We start from the raw sequence: 11,528 nt of genomic DNA, 5'->3' as shown, positions 1-11,528 counted from the left end.
ACATGAGAGAACACTGAAAAATGAACAAAAAAAGTCAACGACCAGGGCGCATGCGCGACATTATTCACAACGACCGGACTGATGCGCGGTGGGAACTGTCTTGCCCGTATACTATCTTTGTCAGGATTAACAGCTGGGTGTAACTCGACAAAAAAGTTGCCTCAATGACATTTTCTACAGGGATGGCAGTGTGACTGTGAGACAAGCTAGCTGTTGTTTTAAGTGTTTTTTCACCGCTGTGCCATGGATTTTAATGTTAAGCGGTTAGCCGCAGATGCCGGTACTTTCCTGAGTCGAGCGGTGCAAGTAAGTTTGATTGTCTCGCTCGTGGAAGTTGTTGCTAACCAACGTTAGCTGCTAGCTTAACCAGTCGGGTAGCGTTAGCTCGCCTGCTAAACAGCTAACGCTACTGTGGCGGTTGTTGTGTAGGTTAGCTAAGTGGTAGCCCGTTATAATCCCAGAGACAGTTCTATACCTTGGAAACGTTGCTGCATTTACACTGTATGATTGTTTTTAAACGAACCCTCTGACATTTCAGTGTCTATGATAGCCAAGACATTGCAGTTGTTCAACATAACTATCATAGAAGGCCTCAGCAGAGAGAGCCATCAACATTAGCTTGGCGGATAACGTTTATTTTGTAAGCTAGTCCGTCCAGCTTGCTGGCGTTTGGTGGAATCTTAGGTCAGCCACGCCTTGCATGACACCTCAGCCGCCGTACTCTTCATTACCACTTTCCAACAACTGTTCATGTGCATATTATAACCAGATATTTTCAATTTCAGTTTACAGAAGAGAAATTTGGCCAGGCTGAAAAGACAGAGTTGGACGCCCATTTGGAGAACCTTTTGGTCAGAGCTGAGAACACCAAACAATGGACAGAAAGGATTATGAAGCAGACAGAAGTCTTACTACAGCCCAACCCAAGTAAGACCACACTGTTGTCTCTCTAATGAACTTGACTCAACTGATGAACAAAATGCTGATATACTGGGCAGTGTAGGGCAGATACCCACCATATACTGCCCCCTCTGTGGGAAAAAGTCAACAAACACCATCTATAGATCTGTTAATACCACTAACTTTGCTCATCAGTAACATTTCTGATTTCCTAACTAATGATCAAACAAGAAGTACTACTTGTTTCTATGAGATTCATCATTTTTCACCATAGAACTATCTATGGAAATTAGTCTTTTCTCTAATATTAGCCAACTCAGTTGTGAAAGGTGATATTTATTAATTTATGTGTGTTGTTTTTACACAAAATATATGCTGCACTGAAGAGCTGCTCACTGATTCAGAAAATGCATGAATTTTGGAGATGTATCCCAGTAAGAGGGGTCACATAAAAAATGGCAAACATCTCTAAGGTGGTGTTTGACACACATCACTTGGTAGGGTGTCTGTGAAGTCTGTAAGCTCAGCTGTGCATCCTCCTCAGCTCACACCATGATGCTGTATTGCTGTAGCACGGCCACAGCACAGGCACAACAAACACGGACGGACCAGCTGCTTGTTGCAGCCATGTGCAGCGCTCAGATTTGGTCAACTGGATTTCGTCTTCTTGTGCACAACATGCCGCAGATATGTTGACTGTAATTGGCAGTGTCTTTTCATGTGATGTGATAACATGAAACTAAATCGGGTACAACAGAAAAGTTGTCAGGTTTTCTTCACATGGCTGTCATTATGGAAGCTTCTATTTTACAAATGTATGACATGCTGTTTGGACTCACTGTAGTCTTATGACTTTGTAATTGAATTTTCTTGTTGCCATCTGCAGACGTCCGGCTAGAAGAATTTGTGTATGAGAAACTGGAGAAAAAAGCCCCTACGCGAATGAACAACCATGAGCTACTGGGCCAGTCTATGATGGACTCTGGAACTGAATTTGGTCCTGGAACTGCCTATGGTCAGTGATACACTAAGCTGCTTTTCTGACTGTTGAACACGATTCTTTTATGATTGCAAATACAGGAGTTTCTGCAGTGCAGAAAACACGGGCGGAATTGAGGAATTTGATTATAAAAACAGAATTACCAAAGCAGAATATTGAGGAAATTGGCAAAATGTGGGTGCAGTTTATAAAAAAATCTGGGTTTTCCCTGCCATCATGAATGTTTTTCACAGCACCTAAGCCAAAAAAAGCTTTGTTTGCACATATGCATACTTGTACTTCTACACATGTGTGGACCTTCAGTAACATAATGCATTCCCCAGCCCCTTATCCGAACCTTAACCATCACATCTTAATACCTAACCCTAACCCTCAGGGAAACCTAATTTTAACCCAACATTTAAAAGCGAGTCTTAACCTTTAAACAGCCCTTTGAAGTTGTGAGGACTCGCCAAAATGTTCTCACTTTCCAGAAATGTCTCCACTGTGTCTTGTCCAAGCAAGAGCACATCATCTCAACATAGAAGCACAACCACATCAGCAGATACAAGACACACGTTCATGTAGGCTTCATGGCTGTATGTGCGGAGTGAGATATTGTTTTGGAAAAAATGAAAAAGCTATGTCTGTTCCTGGTCAAGCATGGTGAGAACATGAGAGCAGCCTCTGTCAGATCCACTTACCCACTGTGTTCGAGCTGCATATGGAGGCTGTCCTGCAGGAGATCTGATTTATGAAAAATAGTGCAGTGTTGTCACATCAAATTCACGGATATTATATTGAATTGTTGTTGAATTTATTCATCCACTGCATCATTAGTCTCTCTTTTCTGATGAAATAATGGTCTTGAATTGTAAAACACAGAATTCAGACCAATTAAAGTGGAAAACACAGGATTTGTGAGAAAATGTAACAGAATCTGGAAAAAATAAAAGCAGATTTTATAGGGTCCTATATACATCAGTATCATCTCTGCCTCTGTCTTTCATGGTCATTCCTCAGTCACAGCATTGGCCTTTTAAACAACAGCACTTTGTATGTGTCCACGGGCCTCTGTGTCTTCTCAAGACTGAAGTATTTAGGCCTTAGATGACTGGTGCTACCAGTGCAGTGTTGGGAGTGAAGGTATGTTTGTGCTGCTGACGTTACAGGAAACGCTCTGATAAAATGTGGTGAGACAGAGAAGCAGATTGGAGGGGCAGAGCGGGAGTTTATCCAAAGTTCTGCCATCAACTTCCTGACACCTTTCAGAAACTTCCTTGAGGGCGACTTCAAAACCATCCTGGTGAGTTGGACTGCTGGCTACAGCAGGCCATGAATTGCTTTCGCTTTTCACTGAACTTTGAGCTTTTATCTGGAACAAACTCTCAATACCTATGGCTGTAAAGTATAGATGAGTACAGTCCTGATGACTGTCCCTATCATTTTATAGTCTCGATAACCAGAAATCATAAACAACTCTGTCCAGTATCCCCAGTTCAGTTTAGAAGTTAATCTAAAAGCTATGTATTTCTTGATTGTGTTTGAAATTGTTTATTGAATTACAAAAAGGCAAAATGGGTTCAGATCTGGCAACTATTTGGTGGAAATACAGAAACAGTACTATAATAGGATTTCCTTCATGCATAAGGCTTGGAAGGTAACCTTTCTTATAAGCAATATGACCCCTACTGTGGAGTCTATGTCATTACCATCATCACCGTTTGTTCCCTTTGATCTGGCAGCAAACTCAGTTTTCTTATCAGTCAAATTTTAAGCTGCGGCTAAGTTTTGGCCCAGTTTTCAGCATTGCAGACATGATACTTCCTGTTGCTTCTTTAGAATTAAAGCTTTTCTCTGGCTGATCATTGTAAGGCTTTATTAGTAAAGCAGCTGCAGCATCCAGCAATCAACATGAAGCTAGCAACTGCCAGCTCATTCATCTAGTGAAATGACCTACTTAAAGATTTGAACATGCAGATGCTTTTTGTTTCAAGATGAGTTTTGAATATTGCAGGAAGAAATGATAAAAGAAGACACACCAACAGTGAAGCGGTTAGATGAGGAGGTTAACATGAAAGGCTCTCGCTCAGGTCTGCCTGAGCATCAGACTTTCTTGTCATATGGAAAAACATTTGTCAAGACAAACACTTATGCTGTGCCCACATCACAGACCCTGATCACTGTTGCTCATGGTCTGTTATGGAACAGGTATCCTAACTGAAAAACGTGCGTCTGATAGTGAGGAGTATCATCTCTGTATTTGACCCTGTGCACCTGTTTGAAACAGAGTTTGATGCTGATGTAACTTGTGGCATTAGACCAATATATCAAATGGCTCCAAACATCTTGCACATTGAATGTGCAGACCCACTAAGAATCCCAACATTATTGTTCCTTCTCCATTAAAAAAAAAAAGTATTATTTGAGGATTTTATTGTGTTCTATGTCCAGAAAGAGCGGAAGCTACTGCAGGTCAAACGTCTGGATTTGGATGCAGCCAAAACCAGGCTAAAGAAAGCCAGGATGGCTGATGCTAGAGCTGCAGTAAGTACACACACACACACACACACACACACAAAATTGTCAATGTAGCACTTTATTTTTTTAAATCTGGGTGTGTTTTGGTTGTTTTAATGCAGATTATGAACAGTGTTGATGAATTCTGCTTTCTTTAAAATCATCAGCCAGTGTCCTTTCAGAGGAGGAAAAGCTGTCAGGGCGTATCCTACTGTCCATCCTTCTAAAGTCACAAGTCACGCAAGACATGACTGACACCAAATTACACAACGTGAAGCTGACCATTTTATCTCTTGTGACTTGCATACAGTCACATGAGCAGCTATGGAAAGTTTATACTTCCCTTTTTCTGGACAGTTGTCTTGTCCCCTTTATTTTTGCTTTATCTTTGACAACTGGATTTTCTCTCTTTGTAGTTCCAGGGCTCAACACTTAAACTTGTATTTTTAAGGCCATTAGTGCCCTTAAAGGAAGCAAATTTAGGGGCATAGATGAAAATGTAGGGTGCAGTTATTGATAGAAAGAAATAACATTAAGATGCAGGGGGATTGCCTAAGAGATTGACCTAACACAGGATACATTGTGCAATCCATGCAGTCAGCCTGACAGCATCCCCTTGCAGACAGCATGGAGTCTACTAATTATTTTTTAGGCTTTTTTTTTTGTAACTTTCATGTTTCAAAGAGAGGCATTTAAACATAAACATCTTCAGTACAGTTAAGGCATTTCATGTATCCACTGATTGAGCTCTTCGTAGTGTTGGAATATCTTGCTGCACAGTTTTCTGAGTCGTTTTCATTTACATGTCCAGTTGCAGAACAGTAGTACATCTCATTCAAACTGTAAAAGCTGCATATAGACCAGCATGTCTCTCCCAGGCAAGACTGCCTTCCAGTTAACAATGTCTGAAGATGATATCTCAGAATGACCTCAGTACCGAGCCAAGACTTGGCTCGTTTACGACAAAATCCTTTCGGAAAAACATAAACCCCGTCTGCGTGAGGAAAGGAACACGATGGGTGTGCCAGTAAGAAACTAGATTAGACAAGTACTCAGCTAGACTGCTGCTATTCTGATATTCTGCTAGAAGCAGTATCACTTAAATAGTGTGATGTAATGTCAGTCATCCATGGACATTAAGGCAGTGGGCAACATCCCAGCAAAGCTATTTGGCTGCAGTCTTCAGAGCATCTAGGGTAAATTAGTGGCTTTTGAGCACAATTTTCCACAAATTTAGGAAAGAAATGATCTAGCTGAGACCCAGTGAGCTTGAATTGTATTGAATTGAGTTTCCATCCCTCTTTAAAGAACTATTATATCACTCCCCTTGGCCTACTCAAAGCCACGTTATCTCCGTGGCTTGTCAATATGCTCATTTAGCTCTTCCAAATAACACGATTGCGTGGTAGTTATTGACAGTCAAATAGTGTATTTAATCAATGCAAACCTGTGTGCTGTCAACAATATCTGAGTAAACTTGTTTACTCAGGACAGAGAAGAGTGTCAGCTAAACACAGTGGAAATAATAGGAAATGGAAATAATAGTTTGTGCTGGGTAACACCAGCTTTCCTTTAATCTTTGAAGGTTGTGTGAAAGCTGAGGGATGAGAGATGTTTGTGTGCTACATTTTCAGAGTCCTGCCACCATCTACAGAGTGTGGTTTTGTTAAAGCATGCAGCCGTCTCGCTCTCTCTCACACACACACACAAACACACGGAGTGTTAGGATGTGTTGTTTTGGCTGTGGCCGTGCAGCAGCTGTAGCTCTAACTACTGTGTCACTGTTTTCAAAACGCAAAGCAGCAGATGTGAGCAGAGGAAGTGACAGAGGTGAGTGGAATGTTGGAGCCATCTTTGAGTTGAACACACACACACACACACACACCAAACCCCCTGGTTGCAGCGTCAACAGCTGCTGCCTATCCCTTTCTCCATCTCCTCCATGACACATACTGTGGTACCTCATGGAAATCCTTGAATCCTTGTCGATGAGTCCTACAAGAACCAAAAGGGTAATTACTCTGCCTTCCTCTGCACCTCTCTCTGTGGCTCTACTGTACGCTGTAGGCCATTGTCCCTGCAAGTCGCCGCTCCAGACCACATGTTTATTAGACGTTTTAGCAAGTCTCAACAAGCCATTGTTCCACCGGGTCTCATTTTTAATCCTTTGGCTCAATATGAGGAAAAGGAAACATTTCCCTCTGGACACACATCATGTTCACTTGTATGGTTGTGTCCTGTTCCCCGTCTTTCCTTCATGACCCATCGCACAAATCCATACAGTATGTTTAGTTTTGTCTTGTTTGTTTGCTTTGTTTTTGCTGCCTCTTGACGTCCCTGGTCTTGACCGTCTGAAGCCACATCATGTTATATGCACATATACAGACTCTGGCATCATTTCCTCTTGTTGGAGACTGTTCGTTTTTACTCTTTATTGCTTTTTTGGACTAACTGGTGGTATGTTGATACTCAGTTGAAAAGGATTTTAGGATAATACCAAAAATATTGCACATGAGAGGTGATGTCATTTTCAACAAGAGGACGATATCAGCCAACCAATTTGTTAGTCTGGGACATCTTCATTTGTTATATTTTTAAACCATATGTGTGTATGTCCTTTGGGCTGTAAAGAACTCTGATGACAGGCATATATCACACAACATTGGACTTGATTTTGCTCACTTTGGTCATCATAATTTCTCCAGCCCAGACGTGTGTGTGTGGGGGGGGTAATGGAATTGTATAAAAATCTGCTTTTGTTTCTCCATCCTCAGGCAGAGCAGGAGTTGAGGATGACCCAGAGTGAGTTTGACCGTCAGGCAGAGATCACCCGACTATTGCTAGAAGGCGTCAGCAGCACCCACGTATGTAACCCAGCTCAGCCCGGCCTCTGTTTTAATCATCATTCAGTCATTTAAACAAGTGACATTATGGGAAATTATTGTTGTGCTGGTGAAATCCCACGCATCCTGAAAATTGTAGAAAACAGTTGACCAACTTTCCAGTCATGGAAAACACATGGAAAATGAGAGATAAAGTAAAATGTCCTAGAAAATCTGGTGGAAAATCGTTTCCACACTCTCCTATTTTCCTTCAGGTGAGAATGAACTTCTGTCTCTGTCAGAGCTCCCCAGAACAGATATCAGTGCCATCTGAAAGGCTCATGGTCAGGATCATATTAATGCTGAAATTGTAGTTTATGGATGGAAACATTTTGAAAAGGCTGCTCTCGGTTATGTTGTGGAATCGCTGTGAACACCTCCACAAGTCATTTCACAGGGTAGCACATGTTGAGTGACGTTACAACGTAAGTGGCTGAAACTCTGAGTAGTGTAGTAGTGGAAGTTACTGTGCTAGTTTTAATGAGGTTTACAGATTAACGTTGCTTTCTTCCCAACTTGTTTTAAAGTGTTATTTTGGTTTGGTTGCTAAAGTTGACATGCTTGCTAGCTTGTTTTGCCTGCAGAGATTTAAGGTTTGTGATTCAAGTTTACATCAGGCCAGTGGTTTCAAATGTGTCTCCGAACAACACTGGATCCTACACTTCCCATAAGGCAACTCAAGTGCACTGTTGAGACTCTCCCTAACAGGTCATCATCCATGTCTTTCAGACTCCATTCCTCCAGTTTGTAATGCAGACCTTCCATTATAAATGTATTGCTTAGCTTAGATAAGCCTGGGGTTGTTTCATTTATTGACTTTGTCAAGTCTGAGAAAACTCCTCCAGAGCCACAGAAAACAGCATGTTTCAGTCATTTCAACAGACTGAAACATACTCCTCTTGCCCAGAAAGACAACAATGTTAACAAAAGGTTTGGTATAGGAAGATGTCTAGATCTTGCAAAACCTGAGTTTAACATGTGGAAGGTTTGATAGAAACCTGTCAGACTTTCAGTACTTTCCTCTCACATCTCTCTTGTGTGTTCTCAGGCGCACCACCTACGCTGTTTGAATGACTTTGTGGAGGCCCAGACTACGTACTACGCACAGTGTTACCAGTACATGGTGGACCTCCAAAAGCAGCTGGGCAGGTGAAATACCACTCCCACCTTTCATTCTTATTGTCATGAATAGCTCGATACAGTCACAGGTTTTGGTATCACACTGTTTTTCCAGACAGTTGAACAGTCAAAAGGCACATAGAGGACAAGCTCCACTGGAGCAGCAGGGAGACACTCATCTCAATATTTTCCAGAGCCTGCATTAGATTATTACTCATTTCAAAAGTAATAGTATTAATGTGCCCGTACTGTAGTGAGGCAGTCATTATAGTCATGGTTCTGTTATTTCTCCTGTTTCCCTCTTAAATGGGTAAGTAACCGCCTCGTCTTACTTTCACAAACCCTTCCTCCTCACAAAGGTGTTGATGCATTAAATCAAAGCGGTGCAAGGTCATGGAGGGTGTAAAAAGTTTTCACCTTTCAGTAGACAGAGGAAAGTAACTAATACTGACAAAACCTAATGAGGTTAGAGAAAAGTCAGCTTTATCTGGTTTTTACAGGGAGGAGAGAATGCAAAAATTGGGCTGGTGAATGACTGACTACCATTTTACTGAAGAACACTCACCCACCCGGCTCTGCTGCATGGTAGCCTCAGCGCTCATTCGTCTCCTCTTCCTCCCACCAGTTTCCCCTCGTCATTCTCCAACAACAACCAGTCATCGGTGGCGGCTGGCGCCAGCATCTCGGTGCCCACCATTCCGGTGTCGGCCTCCCTGCCCAGTGTGTCCGCGGGCCACGGCAGCGCAGCGGCATCGGGCGGATTCAACGAATTGCGTAGCTCCAACGGCAGCCGCAAAGCCCGAGTGCTTTACGACTACGACGCCGCCAGCAGCAGTGAGCTTTCCCTGCTGGCTGACGAGGTGAGCCTCAAATAATCATTGGTCCATTATATCTTACTTATATTACTGAAGAGGACATTCTACTAAAAAACACACAAAGTTAAAGTTTGATTTCATATAAAATGAATTGCAATTTTTCACACACTTTTCCATGTTGTTGCTGACACTAATATTTTGTGTTAACCACATCACGTCCTGCAGTGGAGCAGTCCCTTAAGGTAGCCTGAGTAGAGTGCAACATAAGCCACTCCCCTTCCTGGAAAAGGACTTAAGTGTCCATTACAAGCCTGCAGTGGACTAACAATGGGCCAGCATTACCTCATTCATTCTTACACTTGCATTCAAAAAATGTTCCAGTCTGCCCTTGAATGTGGTGAGCCAGCCGTGTGGCCTGAGCTGCCTTTGATAATAACAGGATTTATAATCAGCCATTTCATACATTTGGTGTCTTTGAAAAGAGGAAGCAGAGTCGCTGAAGCTGATGAATGCCACATAATGGACTGACTTATCAGCATTTGCCATGCCATTAATTTGTCTTGACACGAGCGTTGCGTTGACATTGATAGTGGATGATACAGTGTACGTTTTCAAATAAAAAATGAAACTTGATAACCGGATAGAATAACCACTGTGTCCGTCACCCAGGTGATCACCGTCAGCAGCGTCCCAGGCATGGATTCAGACTGGCTGATGGGTGAGCGAGGCAACCAGAAGGGCAAAGTGCCAATCACTTATCTGGAGCTGCTTAACTGAGACCCACGAACGCCCCACCAGCCCGCTGTAACCAGCTGTGATCTCATATTTATATTGTGTTGCAGGGACAGGCCTCGCTTCCTCTTCCATTCAGTCATTTTTAGAATGAAAAGGAGTCTCAGTTTCAGCAGACTCGAGCTGGAATGAATAAATGTGAGTGAAGGAAATGGACCCCAATCCCTGATGTGTTTGTATGCAACTGCAGTATACTTTCCAAAACCTGCTTCCTTGCCTTTGTGTTTGATGCCATGCAATCTGCAATATGTGCCAGAACATCTCCCAAACTGTAACTATAAAAAAAAAAGTTTTTGTTTACAACATCTCAGATGGTGACCTAAATGCTTTTGATGTGAGGTTTTCTTCCCTCTTCCCTCACTAATTCAACTTCTTTTCATGACACATGTTTTAAAATTGAAAGAATCCACTTTAGTGGAGACTGATGCTGATTTTTTTTAAGTCTTATTTTATAATTGATTATCTTATGGTGCAGTAGCTGTTATGATTACCCTCTATGAATATTTGTTTTTAACAGCGCCACATGTGTTGTGTGTCAGCTTTATTCACACGGAGCCTTACAGGACAGTGAGTTAAACACATTGTTCCTGCACATTTGATTCATGATCGAGGTGGAATAAGAGAAGTTGTAACCTGCTGATGCCCTTGCAGTTATACACATGATGCCAGACGTTAAGTGCCTGTCACAGTGAATCAGCCTTTCTGAAAACCTTTTTTGCAGCTACACCAGTATTTAGACTGTGAGTTCAGTCTCTCCTCTTAGTATTGAATCTTGATGGTTCTATTTAAGTTAATGGAAACTGAAACCCAGCACAAGTTCAACCAGATGACATCTGTTATCTATGATTAAATTATTAATCTGTGTCTTGTTCATTAATGCACAGTTTATATGTTTATAGTCTCTGGTGTGGAAATAAATGCCATAAAGTAAAGACTTTTTTTGACATTACCAGCATGCCTCACTATTTCCCCCTAAGCCTGCATTTCATCTCCACATTGAAAAAAGAAAAAAAAGTCTTGTTACGAGCTGGGAGATTAATGTATATTACTACATGGCTGCTTTCTGTTTTGTGTGTAACTGATAAAATAGCTTACTATTGTAAAATAAATATACAGTATAATGCATTGAAATAAAATAATACCATCAATTGTCTTTTTTCAGTTGTTATTTATGTTGCGTGCGTTCACTTGTTAAGGAGAAAAGTGGCATAATGATTCCCAGTGGAGCCACTAGAGGGCAGAACAGGCAGCAGGACTGAGGCATGTTTTCACCATCTAGTCTGTAATTTGGCAGAATCGTGTGAGAGCGAGACAGCACACCACACAGCAAGAGAAGTTTAATCTGTCTCAGAAAAGTTGGTCCTATTGGTAGACGCAGTGGAGCTTTTATTAATTTTTTTTTAGTTTTAAGTGAAACATGTAAAATACGCAATTTGTAAAAGGCAACAGTTGCTCCTAAATGTATTTCTGCAGAGCTAACAAGACACTTAGAAACACAAGCATGCAGTCTAACTGAAATCA

General features: G+C 41.7%; 1 protein-coding gene across 1 annotated transcript; it reads left to right on the top strand.

The window, feature by feature from the left end:
• The first annotated feature begins 110 nt into the window (after positions 1–110).
• Positions 111–11,149, top strand: sh3glb1a (SH3-domain GRB2-like endophilin B1a). Its single transcript, XM_041961972.1, has 9 exons — positions 111–306; positions 786–927; positions 1,787–1,915; positions 3,052–3,185; positions 4,334–4,426; positions 7,174–7,263; positions 8,330–8,430; positions 9,026–9,260; positions 9,885–11,149. Exons 1-9 carry the CDS (start codon positions 244–246, stop codon positions 9,990–9,992), a joined length of 1,095 nt encoding a protein of 364 aa, XP_041817906.1. The 5' UTR covers positions 111–243; the 3' UTR covers positions 9,993–11,149.
• The last annotated feature ends 379 nt before the right edge of the window (positions 11,150–11,528 follow it).

The sequence above is a fragment of the Chelmon rostratus genome, chromosome 20, assembly GCF_017976325.1.
Source record: "Chelmon rostratus isolate fCheRos1 chromosome 20, fCheRos1.pri, whole genome shotgun sequence".
Lineage (NCBI taxonomy): Eukaryota > Metazoa > Chordata > Actinopteri > Chaetodontiformes > Chaetodontidae > Chelmon > Chelmon rostratus.
Note: the sequence above shows the minus strand (reverse complement) of the source record. Positions and strands in the feature narration are given on the sequence as shown.